Raw genomic sequence first — 16,627 nt, forward strand, 5'->3', positions numbered from 1 at the left:
CAACAAAAAGGGTATTTTATTCTCATTGATGCCCGCCACAAACACCGCAAAACATTCTACTAAATACCAAATAATGCTAGCACAAACTTTAACCCATTTGATAAGCTAATGTGATTCTATTCCAAAAATGGAGACCGGAAAATCAAAAACCTCATGGTGCTTACTCAATTGTAAGAAAACCTCCATTTAAGGAAAAAAATTCTTCTAATAAGCCAGCAATATTTGTTGTATTTATTACAATCCCCCCCCCCTCCCCATAAAAAAAAAAACAGACCTAGTAATACTTTTCATATCTACCTAACACCCAAACAAAAGAAGAATTTATCGCATCTATCCCAAAGAACACCCTGAATCTTCAGATTGACACCTAACACACTAGCGACAGACACAAAAATCTAGTAATGTTTGTCATATCTACTCTAAACCACCGCCCCACCCGAACAGTAACGACGTGCAGCAAAAAATCTAACATCTTAGACAAGAATAAAAAAATAGCAACGATCCAGAAAAAAACCGTTAAAAGGAATGTGCCACAGCACCCTTTCTTAGATTGAATAAGTATAACCGTTAACCATTAAACTTCTTCACATCCGTATCTAAAAAGTTCATTCATCCTCCACTCATTAAACAGAATCTTGACCAATAACTTGACAGAAACACTAGAGACTTCGTTTCAAACAATAAAAATAGAAATAGTTATGTACCTATCAAAACCAAATCATTCGTTTTAATCCACAGATCTAACTTTCTTCTTCAATAATATTGTAGGATTAAACAGCTTCACAATAAGACCATTTCTAAATGCAAATCAACAATAAAGAAAAACTATAACATGTTAAAAAGCATGTTAAATCCACCAAATGTCATGTTCAATAAATTGGTGGCAGAAAAGGCAAACCAAACTGGCTCTGATAAACTCTTTTAGAAACAAATGCATAGACATAACATCATTCGATTATATTCATTTCAACATCACCCATTTCATAATATAGAAGGATAAAATAAAAAAACCTTAACTTTTAGTATTATTAAATTTCATTATTCAGGGCCTGATGAAACATAAATCTCCACTAAACTGACCCTAACAACTGCATGACTGAGCCTAAGGGCATTCTTCCTTTTTTTCATTATATCTAATCAGTATGTATTAAGAATAAGATTCAAAATGTTTACATTCTTTTCCTTTAACCAAATGGAGTGTAAATCCAAAATCCATGACACCAAAAATCACAACCCAATTCATAACAAATACTTTGCAAGACATATATGTAAATTACAAAACTTTCAAAAACAAATTAAAACCAAAAGGCAAGGTGAACAAAGAAAAGAACTTTACGAGTACAGAGTCAGAGCCCTCTTAATGACATAGATGGCGTTGTTATACTTGGTCTTAAGCCTCCTGTCATTGCTCTCTCTGATTGCCTTATCGATCTCCATGTACCCTGACACGCAAAAATCTGTGCAAAAAACCATCAGACATGAAAATAAAGAAAATGGGGTTTATACAAATTTCAAATATATTGCTGTTTCTTAAAATAAAAAAAAATAAAAAAGCAAATGGGTCTTCATAAATCAACAAAAAGCTCAAAACTTTGGAGTGAATTAGGCAAATGGGTATTCAAAACTTTTCTGTTACTTGCGAGATATGAGTCTATAACTATGAAAAACTCACTTTCAAACTCGCCTCTGAAAAGACTCTCTCTTTCTCTGATGCAAAAACTGTGAAAGGGAGAGCAATGAATATGTATGAACAAGCTGTGAAACAAGTGAGAGATATTTATAATCGATTTCTCAGAATCAGAACAAATTGCTGAGATGGATATTTTGGGTATAGCATTACGTGTTGTTTGGATGGCGCAAACTTCCGTATATCTGAAACTGGAGGTGGTTTCTTTTGCGTCTGCAACTATTTATTTTTAACACTAAACTCTGCTCAAAGCACGCAGTCAAGCCGTTGAAAAATATGAATGAAACGGAAACTTGGATCCGGATGGACGGTCTTGTAATAAAAAATAAAAAAAAATATTCCAGAATGATTCCACTTTCTGTGTGTGTTTGTGTTTTTGGGAATGGCTTTTTCTTTCCTTTTTATTTGGATTTGGAAGTAGATAATAAGGTTGCGTAATCCATATATAATTCTCACATGTGGAGTAACATGAAAAGATTTTTTTTTTTTTTTTAAATTATTTATTTCTATAGATGGAAAGGAGTGGAGGATTTCCAATACCTCCTTTGGGAACACAAAAAATGCTACCATTACGGAGTTTTTTTTTTTTTAATTAAATGTGGAGTACAATATATCATATGTTATCGTTATTTCTTGTTGCTCAACATGTTATCTGACTCTTTCTCAAAAAAAAAAAAAACATGTTATCTGACTGATTATTATTTTTGATTGATTATGCTATATAACTAGTCAAAATCCATGCAATGTATGAGAAATTTTGATAAAATATAATTTTATCAAAAAAATATTTTCTCTAGCATTTATTTTTTATATAAATATGAAATTTATCATTATGATAGTTATTAATATACATTTATTATGATTATTTTTATATGAAATATTAAATATGAAAGTTAATAATTATGGTAGTTATTAATATGTTTTTACTATGACAATGTTTTTATGTTGAACTATTAAATATATAACTATGGTAATTATTAATAGGAATTATTGAACTTAGTTTTCTAGAGTTTTCATTTTTATGTGACACTTTTTGGTGCTTTAAGTTTTAACAGGTTTAAGCAACCCATCACTAACCACCTTTTGGGCTCTCTATTGACCATAATTCTTACTAACACTATCAACAATCATTTGGTTCACTTAAGGTATGTTTGGTACATATATTTAAATACATATTTTTAATTTTTAAACAATATTATATATATTTTCACTTACTTTTTTACTCACACGTATTTTTTAAAAAATTAAACTGAAAATTTAGTTGTTTAAACACACATACTAAATGTGCCTTATTTTTTGAAACATAATGGACCAATCTTTACTAGACAACATCTTAGCATCTATCATTACTACTTCTTTCAAGGTTCATCTTTTTTTACTTATTCACGTAGATTATGATTTTTGGGGTATATTTTCCCATTAAAGACACCCAAATCATACTAATTGGTGCATCACCCGTGCCTTTTTGTTTCAATTTATGCAAAAATTCACCAACTCGCTTAAGAACTCCACCATAACATTGTCCTTTGCTGAGGTTCCTCAATCCATTAGTGTTGCTGTCTTTCGACCTTAGTAGCCACTTTTTGGTCACTAGAGTGGCTATTCTCCGGTTGCCGATCATCGTTGTTAAATGTCATTGCTAACATTTTGCAAAATTCATTCCACATTATGTTTGCTTCACTACACCCAATCCGGTCATTTATGTACATGGTTTCCTCCATGATATTACAATTCCAAGTTCAAGATTCCACTTTGGTTTGATAGGGAATATTAGCATATGCTTTATTTGACTTGATGTACTTGTCATCTATGTTTTATTGTGTACGTACTTTAGTCTTGGCCTTTTTAATATGCCCAAACCAAGACATTTCAATTACATATACTTTATATCAAGCTCTTGTAATACACAATTCATAATGTAATAAAAATGTAGTTTCTAAGAGATTTTTCATTGTGGATGTAGGCTGACCAGAACCATATAAACCTTTTTTTTTGTTCTTTCTATCTCTTTTATTGTCTACCTTCTATTTAAAAAAAGCTTTTTTTTAGAAGATATTTTTAAAAAGCCGATTATACAAAAGTGCTCAATTTTACCACAAATAAAGCATAATAAAGAAAAAAAAAACGGCTTTTATTTATAGAAATGATTATACAAAAATTTCAGGGGGGGGGGGGGTGTGGGGGTTTGGTTAGGTTGCAAGTATTGCTCACCTAATAGAAGAGATTTTGTTTTATATGGAAGTCTTCTTACAGTTTGAATCAGCAATGTGGTGTTTTTGATTTTCTGGTCTCTATTTTCTGAGAGAGAATCATCTTAGCTTATGAAATCGATAAATTCGATGCTAGCATTATTAGGTATTCAATAGAATGATTAGGGGCATTCATGGTGTCTCTAGGTGGATACAACAAATTCTTTTTATGTGTTTTGGGCACTAGGCAGATACGACAAATGTTACTGGGCCATTTCTGATTTCTGTTTATGGAATTCTTTAGATGCGTGTCGGTAGTGTTTTGGGCATTGATGAGACCTATGGTTTTTTTTTTCCTTTTTATTTTTTTATTTATTTTTATGGGGGTTAGGTGTGGCATTGGGATAAACATGAAACTTATTGCTCAATTAATAGAATATAATTTGTTTTGTATGGAAGTTTTCTTTACAGTTTGAGTCAGCACTGTGGTTAATTTGATGCTAGCATTATGAGGTATTTAATAGAATGATAAAATTAGTAACTACTTAATGGACAGTTTTTGTTGATTTTACTGTTGTCATGCTCATGTGTAAAAGATGATGTTGGTGACACCAAACTTTTGATTATTGAACTCTATTGATTTACATTGTGCAAATAATAGGATTAGAATTTTCAATGTTGAATTCTTGCATAGCTAACTACCAAATTGGAATTCCTTACGGGTTTAGGATGATGTGTATGGGAATGGTTGGAAGGGGTTCAAGAACAATAATGGTTGCCAGAGACCATCTGATGGAAAAGTTTTCCTTGTTCACCCTTTGGTTTCCTTTTTGTTCCAAAGGGAAACTCTAAGCCCCTTTTACCCAAATCAAATTGAGGGCAGGAATTGATCCTATGCCTTTGGTTCAAAGAAATGAAAATATCTATATTTTGGCACATATGACAGCAGGAAAATACTTTTATGACATACATTCCCATTTGAGAAAAATTATACTTCAGCACTTTGCAGAAATCTGGTTGCCTTCTATACAACTGTGCCCCTCTCTCTCCTCCAATACACACAAATAAAGACATGCACATGTTTATACTTGCTTCATAAACCCACTCAATAACATTAGTGGAAGTAGCATATCCCTTACAATGTATTGTTTACATTGCATAAATTGGACCATTCATGCATTATGCAGGTATGAGATCCCATACTGGGATAATGGATGATTCAAATTGGAAATGTAGGGGCAAACATTTCTGGGGACATGAATCTGATCTCTGAAGCTAACTTTTCTTCATGTTATGTAGTGATTCTATGTTCTTTTAACATGGCTATTTACCTGAACATTCTAATTTAGTTAGAAGGCATCTCTCCTTTGTTCTTTTATAATGAGTTGTACTATACTTTTTTTGGGGACAAGTAATGAGTTGTAGTGTACTTAGCCAGCCTTTTTATTTTTGTGGTCAACAGAGGAACTGAATTATATTAACTAGCCATAAAAGGCGAAGTAGTGGCTATGAGCCTAAAAGAGTACAAGCCATTAGCATCAGAGTTCACAATTACATTAAGATCAGGGGTGGGGGGAACATCTAGAACAACAAAATCAGAAGTTAAAGAACTAGCTCCTTTAGCAAGGCTGTCTGCTCCTTTGTTGGCTTCTCTAAACACATGCCTGACCATGGTCTGCTGAAACAGCCCGAGTAAATACCTGCAGTCATTAAGAAGGGATGTATATGAGCTGTTAGGGGTTTTCCTTGAGAGAACAAGGTCAACAATCACTTTGGCATCCAATTCCACTGCCAAGTGTGTGATTCCTAGCTGTGAGGCAAGCGTGAGACCATCCCTAAGAGCCCAAAATTCAGCAATGATGCTTGTACTGACACCAATGTATCTCATATATCCCTTAATCCATCTGCCATGGGAATCACGGATGAGCCCTCCTCCACCACCCCCCCCCGGTTACTATTATTTAAAAATAATAATAATAATTTTGTATGATCATAAAGAGACCTAGACTTTGGAATACTAGCTTTCTTTAGTCTTCTCTCTTTTCTTCAAATTTACCTTCTATTTCCTCTTATATATATATATATATGAAATAGGCTTAAGTTACACATTTTTTTAACCATTGGATTTAAGTAGATTCAACAGTTAAAAAAATACTATAATTATTACAAATATTCTTATTAGAATTTAATTAATTACTCTTATTTATTACCTTCTAAACCTATCTCTAAACCCAAAAAAGTTCTCTCTCTCTCTCTCTCTCTCTCTCTCTCTCTCTCTCTCTCTCTCTCTCTCTCTCTCTCTCTCTCTCTCTCTCTCTCTCTCTCTCTCCCCCAACAACCCATCATATTTCTCTCCATATTTTTACAAGAGCCATTGGCATTTTAAGGTCGGAAGTAGGATCTATATATAGATAAGTCATTTTCCCCACATATTAAGTTTACATGTTTCATATTAAAAGCACCCGAGAAGGAAAGTTGGGGGCTGAATCCAATACTTTTCATCCTATGTTGTATTGCACACCTAGCAGACTTCGACTTGTATGTTAGAAATAAAAGGAAATCTATTGATTTAAGATAGCGTTTGTGTTGTCCTCATGAATTAATTTATCAACAAACAATGCACAGGGGCTTCAATGTTAATTCACCCAGTTGAATCCTGCAGTGGTATTTTTTATACTTTGATGCGTCCACATGCACAGTTAATAAGCGGGAAACTACAGGTTGCTATTTGATACAACTTTAGAAACGAAAGTGGATTAAATCGGGAGAGAAATATGATGGGCTGTTGGGGGTGGTGGAGGAGAAAGAGAGAGAAACGGAGAGAGTGAAATGGAGAGAGAGAGAAAAGTAAATGAGAGAGAGTCAGAAGTCAATTTTTTTTTGGGTTTAGAGATTGGTTTAGATGGTAATAAATGAAAGTAATTAATTAGATTTTAATCAAAATATTTGTAATAATTATAGTCATTTTTTAACCATTTGATCTATTTAAATCCAACGGTTTAAAAAATGTGTAACTTGAACCTCTCTCTCTCTCTCTCTCTCTCTCTCTCTCTCTCTCTATATATATATATATATATTTTTTTTTTTTTTCAAGAGAAACTTCGAGTTTACTTGACCAAAGAGAGACCTAAACTTTATTGGTATAGACAAAGAAAGGAGAAGCACACAAGAAATTTTACAGTTCTTCAAGTGCTTTTGAGTTTCACCACATAAAATCCTACTGAACTAGAGCAAATTGTGATATCATTAATTGAGTTAACAGGGGATGGAACTCCATCTCCTTCCTCCCAAGAACTTTGAAAGGGCCTTGTGTGTTTGATAGGTTGCTTAGATGTATTATTGATGACATAATGATAATAATGGTTGTTTATTTAGTGGTGCAAAAAATCCGCAGTATGACCTGCAAAAACTCCTATATATTAATGAGCTCTATATCAAATGTGTACTTACTCTTCCGATAGTAATGGTATGGAAGATCATGAATTTAAGACCCAAAGAGTGCATGTGTATCTTACTAACAAAACAAAAATCCTATATATCAAGAAAGACAAGGCAAGTAATTAATCAAAGACCTTTGAACCTTAAAGTAGAGACTAGAGCTCTGACATTCATTCCTACTTGCTTAATAACCAATATGAAGTTCTTTGTTTCCTACATATTTGTTCTCAATGATAAGGGCATTGCCCGGGTACAGAGTATTTGTATTTTTGGAAATTTTATTTTTTCTTGGCTCTTCTTGTTTCCCTTTCAATCCTAATTCCAAGGATCTCCTTGTTCTATCAATATCTGAAAAGAAAAGGTACCCCCATATATCTATATATGTTCAAGAGTTGTCAGAAGTGATTGTAAACAAGTCAGCTCCCCCAGGTCCCAAAAGCTTGGCAGGCAATACCTCCAAGACAAGTGCAATGATCAACTTAGTTAGTTACAGAGAAAATCCCTAGATGGAATTTCTTGCACAAAGCTTCCATGGCTGATTCAATTCGTGCTTGGTCCTGCAACCAAATTTTAAAAAAGCTAAATTTCATGGAAGAACTTGTTTCCAGGCTTTAATGTAAAAGTTATTTTGTCCTCGTGAAGTTTTCTCATACCTTGCCTTTGAAGCTAATTGTGAGGGGTCCAGTTCTGGATCTGCGATAAGCCCCTTGATGATGCAGATGAAGAATAAAGTTAAAATGAGATAGAAAAAGATATAATATTCTCCTGAAAACCCACACTAGCTAAAAAGACTCTTACCAATGTAAAGGTCTGGGAATTCAAGACAAAGTTTTGATAGAGGTTGAGCAGTTTCTACCTGAATGTTATTAAACATAGGTAACAATGAGGTGATGCCACACACAGTAGAATATTGATGGTACATGGACATTAAAAAAAGAGCTAGTAATACCAGTAAATTAACAATAAAAAGTAAAAAAGATTGCCTGAATTCTACGATATGCATCATTAGAATTGCTAAACAATATGTTTTCCTTTGACAAGTAAAATTGTATCACAGGTGAGCATCCTAATCTTAAAATATCCATTCTGGAAACTTCACGACAGCAATTCTAGAGTTCACTTAGAGAAAAATTGAGAAAACTTGCTAGTGAAAGAGTGTGATTTATTTCTTCCCTTCATACACAAAAGACCCCGCACATATTTCTCCATTATTTTTGAAGGTTCATACCATTAACTTCTCGACATTGTTCCCCAAATTCAAGGCCATCACCTATACAAACACTAATATTTAGCTATGGTAGGCCAAGTGTGCATTAGCAATACTATTCAGCTTAACCCATTTAAACTGCAATTCACACTAAAAGAGTTTTGAAAGACTTCATGTGCCTATAGCTCTGTCTGCTCTTTGTAAGGGACAATGTCTTAAATGTAACTTGCCTGGTGCATGCAGCCAGATGGCTGATACAGGAAAAGCGGAACTAGGAAAGAAATACAAACATCTCAGTACTTGGTAACATTTCCCCACCCCCCCCCCCCCTCCCTCCCCTTTCTTTACATTCACTGAAGGTCAAGTATGTCAAGTCTAAATACATAGATAACCAGAACAAGCTTAAACCCTAGCAACAATAGAAATGACTACCACAATCAATAGCCAACAAATTAAATTATCGACAGAAATATAAAGGTATAGAGTTCAGACACATACATCTGAAAGCTGTGTTATCAAACACTTAGATATGTATGGCTCCATCATTTCGAACAGGCCACCAGATCTTGTTAATTCAATCAAACACTCCCACTCCTTGTCCAGCTCCATAGTATTTGTTGCAGTAAGAATTATCACATTTTGACACTTGATCTACAAAAAAATAGTCTGACACTTAGTAGTTCAAACTGACACAGTAATACTTGAGTAACACTTGATAAATGACGTTGTATAACAGATATCAAGTTGGTCCAGAAAGAAGTTGATAATGTGATATCGTGTCATTTTTCATAGCTAATGCTTCAATAAGGTGAGGTTCTAGCTCACCTTACACATCAAAAGCATACTATCAGACGCGAGCAGCAAGCTTGATTATTAAAAAAATTAAAAGTATCAGATTTGAGCTTAGAAACTTACCAAAGGCACAGGCAGATTTTCATGGTGCAACAATTCAGTGATACCTTCAGGCAACTGAGCCATCTGAAAAGGAAAAAATGCAAGTATGAGATCAATTTACTGCTTCAAATACCCCAGCATCATAACATAACCTTTAACGTAGCTGGTTTCATTTTCCCACAAGAAAGGCAAAATTTTCCCTCAGTCTCCAATCAATCAGGAAATTATACTAATAAGAGAATAAGACTCTATAATGGTGACAATGCATTCTCCATGTAATTATGTCATCCTTTCACATCAATGCATGCATAATTTTCCTTTTTCTTTTTCTATCATTTCAATAGACATATAACAGATCAAGTCACTCTATTTATCCAAAAATAAGATACATCATGCTATCAAATTATCAAAGCCCAGAAATTCAAAAATAAAATAAAATAAAATAACGATAAATCTGGAGATCTGGGAAGAGGGATAGGGATCAACAAGTTATTGAAAAAAAATTTCATCTACGAATTGAGTTAGGGGAACAAGTAAAAATATATTTTTATCAATGGTTCGAGGAAATATCTTAGATCTATATTGAATTGGTAAGTCAATGTATCAATCAAAATAAATTAACTCTAGAAATCAAATACCTCATTCCGGTCACCAGTGCATTGATCACCAATAAGATGCCGAAGATACTCCTCAAATTCCTCATCAGGAGCCTAAATTGTGGATATATGAACAACAAAGATAGAGTTAGCGCAACAAATAAATTAAGCCTTCAGAAAAAATGACATCACAATGACATGTCTATGGACGAAAGGTACTAGTGAATGAAGTAAACAGAAGCTTGAATAATTAGAATTTCCATTTCAGATGCTAGCTTTATCAAAAACTCCGACAAGTTTTGTGGTAAAGGAAGAGTAATGGGGAAAAAAGAATCTGACACATCTTGTAAGAGCTTAAATTTAGCATTATAGAAAGTTCACTAGAAATTAAAGAACGCACCAGACGAACCCAAAGGCCTTTGCAACACCTGATAAAGTAACATCTGAATGCAATGGGCCTACCCCTCCATATATAAAAATCTGTACGGTCAGGTCAAGGATATACACAATGAANAATTCCTCATCAGGAGCCTAAATTGTGTATATATGAACAACAAAGATAGAGTTAGCGCAACAAATAAATTAAGCCTTCAGAAAAAATGACATCACAATGACATGTCTATGGACGAAAGGTACTAGTGAATGAAGTAAACAGAAGCTTGAATAATTAGAATTTCCATTTCAGATGCTAGCTTTATCAAAAACTCCGACAAGTTTTGTGGTAAAGGAAGAGTAATGGGGAAAAAAGAATCTGACACATCTTGTAAGAGCTTAAATTTAGCATTATAGAAAGTTCACTAGAAATTAAAGAACGCACCAGACGAACCCCAAAGGCCTTTGCAACACCTGATAAAGTAACATCTGAATGCAATGGGCCTACCCCTCCATATATAAAAATCTGTACGGTCAGGTCAAGGATATACACAATGAACGGTCAAAACATAAACTAAGAAGGAAAATCATAATTCATTTTATATGGTTTCAAATAAAACCACTAAAAGGTTCTCTATCAATTTGCAACAGTTTACCAGATCATTAGTAGATTTTTGCCGCTCAACTTCTTCAGCCACAGAATCTACCTGGTGCAAGAAGAATGTTGAAAAAAATGAAACTGTAAAATGAAGTCAACAAATACAACTTTTAGAAATGTATATGTTACTCTGCGTCCATCATTCAAAGACGAACATAATGCTTATTAATTATGAACATATCCCCACCACAATTATTAACTGAGGGTTCAACCCTGTGCATAGGCCAACTATGTTTTACCAAGATGAATTCAGCAAACAATAACTTACATCATTCCGAACAACAGTAGCTTGTGATACACACCAGCCAATAGAATGGAGCTTTCTACACAACAAAGGTCCTAACTGATCCTCAATGGTGCCAAACCTGAGCTATGGAACAGATAACAAAATACTGGGGACTTCAGAAATAACAGTCGATACGGAAGAAAAATAGAAACCAAAAGGGTTACACCAGACACTGATATTTCATGAATTTCATACATTATGGATTCCACATATTCTTTTCTTCAATTAGAGATTCAGAATATTCCTTGCCAAAACATATCAAAATATGTGAGACATTGATGCGCATGCCCGTGCCATTTTGCATGAGTGAAAAGAAAAAATGCTGATAGATAGCAATCGAAGATGTTAACATAAATAACGAAACTCTACTGCTTTGCAATTACCATGATGATGTCAAGATAATTTTTAAATGTTGGTGAAGGCTCAACTAACAACCCATAAGATATAGCAATGACTCATGAATCAGGCTAAATATCAAAAGAATTTTTTTTTTTAAAGGAAAAATAAAAAAATAAATAAAAATAAGTAATTGAAAAGGGAAGAGATTCAATAGTTAAACAAAATAATATATCTCTTGGGAGGAAACCTTTCAAGTCTGATGCGAAGGTAGAATAACTGACAAAAGAAATCAAACAAACAAAATCCATTTGCAATGAAACCCATGTAATATCAACGAAAGACTTACAGAATCTCATCCCCCACAGCAATGACTGAGGCTGTGAGCATGCTGTTTTTACGTAAATCAATGCTATCCTGGCCATTGCTAACAGCAGAAAAACTCCCACAAACAGGAGAAAACTTTTTTACTCTCCCCGCTCTCTCTAATCTTCCATCAGAAAGCAGATATGCAGGTCTAAATGTTTCTTTGCTACTGGAGGAATCACTGATGCACAATAATGCATTAGGTACTGTGTCATATATGCTCCCAATTGAAGTGTAACTGCGAACATTCAAAGGAAAAAAACAAATCAGAATTGTTGAAAAAAAATTGAAATCCAGTATCATACATGCATGTCTCATTTACATTTGCACCAGGGACTGAACTAGTTAAAGTCAGAATTATAGACTGCACCACCAATGTTGAACAAATAACTTAAAAAACTGAACAAAAATTCCAATATTTTATAAAGCAAAGATGAAGTATTACCCTTGATCATAAAGACTGCAGTACTGGACCTTGCAAGTTAATATGAAGGCCCACACATCTCTGCCAAAAAATAAAACCCCAAATTTACACTAAATTAAATTCAAGTGGAACAATAAAAATTTCCGAACCCCATAAGCATCACTATAAACATTCATGCAAGAGCCAAACAGTAAAGTCCCAGGGAATAGCATGGCTTTACTGTCAACAAATAAGATTCCTAATTAACTACACCGTTTTCTCAATAAGGCCATAAATGGCTGCTATGATGCTACAGGAAACCAGAAGCTTAAAGTATTTAACAGTTAAAATTATAATAAAATAAACCTTCAGGAGCCTTGGTTTGATTTCCCAAACAAATATTCATAGTGGAAATAATGCAATACGCTCATAAAGAGGAAAAACTAAATTGATTGATCTGGTTCCTGGCACATGATTCATTTGTATGAGTATCTGTTTTACAAATGAATTGATATGGGTCAACATACATATTCATTAATAGTCTATATCATGATAGATACTTATCTATCTAGGTATCTTAGAATATACCATTCATAGAATAGATGAGTAAAGGGTATGTCTATAAAATAAAACAATTAAAGACGAGTGTAACACTAACCAAGTAGCTATTGATAAAAAAAAAAAAGCTTTCCAGATATAATAACAAAACAATTAAAAACCTAAAATAACTGCAATATTACAAATTACTGATAAAAGGAGGAAGGAAACCAATAAAAATGGTCTCCCATATTCGTGATACTAATAGCTAATGACTTCCATAACAGTGCCAGAGCTTTGCTTCTGCCTCTTTCTTTTTAAATGAAAAACTGTGTATTTTAAGTAACGTGATTTTTTGATAACTCACTCCGATTTATTTTGCCTTGACAACCTCTTAGTATATCAATAACTAAATTCTTTGAATTGTACTCAATGCTGTTAATGTTGCTGAAATGACTACCCAGTACACACACACACAAACATACACATATTGTATGTGTGTGAACTCCTAGTCCATTTTCCATTAGCTTTAAATTCAACTAAATAAAACCTTTGCTGATTTGCTTCAGACACCCCTTGCCATTTGCCAGGGAGGAAGTAGCTAGGGAGAATAAATGAGATACCTGTATGACCAATCCAAGATAGGATTCACTCTCATGAAGGATGGCCATCCAGGTGAACTAGGAGAAAACTGTTCTTGGCCTACCTGAGAGATTGAGTAAAACAATAAAATACAAAAAATCAACTTTCATATAGAAATCACAAAAAATTATGGAACATAATCTAGCAGGTAAGAAAATATGTATCTAAGATATATCATGTCTTTGTCAATATAGAGCACGAAAGATACCGCAGTAGGATCACCAATTCGGACACCAAGGAAAATAGCTCTAACAGGTTTAGTCTTTAGTAAATCTTCCAGACCAGACTTGAAATCTGTGCGAATGATATCCATTTGTAAACCATAACTGTTCAAATAAAATAAGCCAATTAGTAGCCAGATCCATAAACATTTAATAAGCCTACAAGGCTACAAGTCAGAAATTCTTAGCAGCTTGAGTAAAAATAAACTCTATCAAACATACAATTGAAAAAAAAAAGGGGGGGGGGGGGAATTTCAATAAAAGAAAATAAGAGAAGCTTATCTTACGCAGAGGCAGCATCATAGGTAAATGAGTTGATTTCAGGGAAAGCACAAGTGCTCTCAAAATATATTGTTCGAATTGGAAAGTCATTGAGACCTTCATTGGAACAGCTTTGCTCCTCTTTATACAAAAAATAGCCAGCCCTAAGTACATGCAGCAAAACCTATACACCCAGTTTCATTGTCACTATCTATTAGATAAAAGACAACTGATGGATTACTCAAAAAAAAGGTGAAAACATACAGTTGAATCCTTTCCTCCATTAAAGCTGAAGGCAACCTCTTCGATACTGTTAAGGAAAAGAATATCAGGTCTTTCAATCATTAGCAGACTTACATGCTCCCAATATATAATGACAAATAATGATTATAATCATGGCAGTTTACAATAACAAAAGGAACAAAAAAGATGCATATGAAACGCACAGAGGCAAAACTAGAAAATTACAACTTAAAACCACTCTTTCCTCATTTTTTCTTGAGGTCCAGTAACAAAAAGAAATGGTGGGCCACATGAATAATTCCCGAGCCTATTCATTTCCTACCTCCATTTCTTTTTGAGTAAGTAACTCCTACGTACCTTCATTTCCTTCATCCTAAATACGGAAAGTGACCCTTTTCCTTCATTCTCATCTTCTCTAAAACAAATATAGTGTTCATCTGTCCAAAAGCGGCGAAAAAAGTGAAAGTATACACTAACAGCATGTATGGAAGTACAATGGTTGACAATCATATTTATCCAAACCTAAGCAAATGGTATTCTGCAACATTTCGTTTCCAATTATTGTCTGGAACTGTTAAGGTTGTTTTCTTATTAATCAAGGCTAGCTAAGTAGCCTAGACAGCAATCTGAACCAAATAAATGGAATTCCCTGGTCTGTTGTCTTTCCCTTAGCCGTGTGGGACCTGTGGAAGCATAGGAATTACATGGTCTTCCAAAACTCACCTATCAATCATAACCTCCATTCCCTATGTATGAAAGCTGCCACTGAATATTTTGTTGTGTGGGGAAAGGGCAGACCTTCAAAAGGCACTCTGCCATACCAGTTCCTTTAAGCTCAACTCTGATGGAGCTTCCCTGGGTAATCCAAGAAAACCGCCCCAGGGGCGGGGGGGGGGTTTAATATTATTACCCAACCCCAACACCCCCCCCCCCCCAAAAAAAAAGGTATGCATTGTGAGTGGAATAAATCCCAGATATGAAGATGGATAAAATGTCCACCAAACCTATGGCCTCCTAAGATCATTCATATATATTAAATCACGTTATGTATTAAATCATTTTAAACAACTACATGATTATTAAGTATAGTATATGACTAAAGATATATATAAATATGAGTCAGTGACTTATTTAAATAATATACATGAAATGTTTTATAAGTCATTACATGGATTGGATTAGATTTCTATAAATTGGTTTGGAGGACAACTTTGTTAATTAGAACATACATATTCGCATTTAGGAAAATCTAGTTATAGGCTCACTATTATACACTTTATACACACTCCCTTTAAAATTTTAACTTTTAGTTAAAATCATGGACAGAGCCATTCATGGACATTGCCCCCCCCTAATTTTTTTTAAAATAATATAATTATATAACTATATATTTAGGTACTAATTTTAGCAATTTCATTCAATAAAATTACATTTTGTCCCCCTTATTGATCATTATAAGAAAAATGCTACAGTTACAAACTTTTTTACAATATTTTTACAGATTATTAAGGTAGCAAATTATTACTGGTTTGCATATAGATCCACCACTTACATCACTTTTTTATTTACTAATAACCACTAATCACAACAAAAATTTGTAAAAAAATTTGTAGATCTAGTATTTTCCTCCTTTTTTAAAGTCCATAAAAAAAAAATTTATAGATCTAAAATCTAATATATATATATATATATACAAGCCCAAAATATTAGTCCAACAACAAAAATTACCAATAGGCAATAGCAAAGCTAAAAAAAAAATTGAGACTAATCAACTAATTTTACCAAAAACAAGCAACTTAGCCCTTTAAAAAACTTTAAACAAAATTATTTTGTCCTTACCAACAAAAGACACTCTACACACACATAAAAAAATAATAATAAAAGAAAGTCTTTGCCGACTAAGTAATAGAGCAGAAAGCTGAAGTCACTGCATATAGTTAACAATAAAACCACCTCCCCTAACTCCAAGTCCTGACTTCGTCCCTGGTTAAAATGTCCTATTAATGGATGCTCTTAAGGCATTTGTTAATGGACCATTTTATAAAAGTTTTAATACTATTTTTATGAAAAATATTTTTTTTTTAAAGTAAAAAAATTTAGTTACTTTTTCTTTTTTGGTAAAAAGTTTCTAAAATTAGTTTTTAAACCAACGGTCTTAAGTCATTCGTTAATTTTTCTCTTAAAAATTGTGAAATCATAAAATCATGATTTCAAAACATAATTGCAACATGATTTTAGTTTATCTAGTAATGTGTATAAGATAAGTGTGCAATAATGAATGCGTAATAATC

General features: G+C 33.4%; 2 protein-coding genes and 1 long non-coding RNA gene across 3 annotated transcripts; all 3 read right to left on the reverse strand.

Moving 5' to 3' along the window:
• Positions 1 to 279: 279 nt before the first annotated feature.
• Positions 280 to 2,110, reverse strand: LOC136061504 (uncharacterized). The gene is made up of 3 exons (XR_010628994.1): positions 1,841 to 2,110; positions 1,673 to 1,755; positions 280 to 1,457 (listed from the first exon to the last, which is right to left on the reverse strand). It is a non-coding gene; the product is annotated as an uncharacterized LOC136061504 (long non-coding RNA).
• A 3,243-nt stretch (positions 2,111 to 5,353) lies between these two features.
• Positions 5,354 to 5,764, reverse strand: LOC136067528 (uncharacterized). Its single transcript, XM_065773547.1, has one exon. It carries the CDS (start codon positions 5,762 to 5,764, stop codon positions 5,354 to 5,356), a length of 411 nt encoding a protein of 136 aa, XP_065629619.1.
• Positions 5,765 to 7,449: 1,685 nt separating this feature from the next.
• Positions 7,450 to 15,079, reverse strand: LOC112007672 (uncharacterized). Its single transcript, XM_065773548.1, has 16 exons — positions 15,060 to 15,079; positions 14,358 to 14,403; positions 14,120 to 14,277; positions 13,820 to 13,937; positions 13,593 to 13,675; positions 12,475 to 12,534; positions 12,013 to 12,267; positions 11,310 to 11,406; positions 11,040 to 11,090; positions 10,829 to 10,909; positions 10,054 to 10,125; positions 9,437 to 9,499; positions 9,020 to 9,172; positions 8,113 to 8,170; positions 7,968 to 8,020; positions 7,450 to 7,871 (listed from the first exon to the last, which is right to left on the reverse strand). Exons 1-16 carry the CDS (start codon positions 15,077 to 15,079, stop codon positions 7,794 to 7,796), a joined length of 1,446 nt encoding a protein of 481 aa, XP_065629620.1. The 3' UTR covers positions 7,450 to 7,793.
• Positions 15,080 to 16,627: the final 1,548 nt, after the last annotated feature.

Source organism: Quercus suber, unplaced genomic scaffold (genome assembly GCF_002906115.3).
Source record: "Quercus suber isolate HL8 unplaced genomic scaffold, Cork oak 2.0 scaffold_76, whole genome shotgun sequence".
In the NCBI taxonomy this organism is placed as follows: domain Eukaryota; kingdom Viridiplantae; phylum Streptophyta; class Magnoliopsida; order Fagales; family Fagaceae; genus Quercus; species Quercus suber.

Excerpts from the sequence above, each read along its gene's own strand:
- LOC112007672 (XM_065773548.1), bottom strand. The coding sequence starts at position 15,079 with ATGGAGGTTATGATTGATAG. Across the intron at positions 14,404-15,059 it reads ATGGAGGTTATGATTGATAG|TATCGAAGAGGTTGCCTTCA; the intron begins GTGAGTTTTGGA and ends TTTCCTTAACAG. Across the intron at positions 9,500-10,053 it reads GCACTGGTGACCGGAATGAG|ATGGCTCAGTTGCCTGAAGG; the intron begins GTATTTGATTTC and ends TTTCCTTTTCAG.
- LOC136067528 (XM_065773547.1), bottom strand. The coding sequence starts at position 5,764 with ATGAGATACATTGGTGTCAGTACAAGCATCATTGCTGAATTTTGGGCT.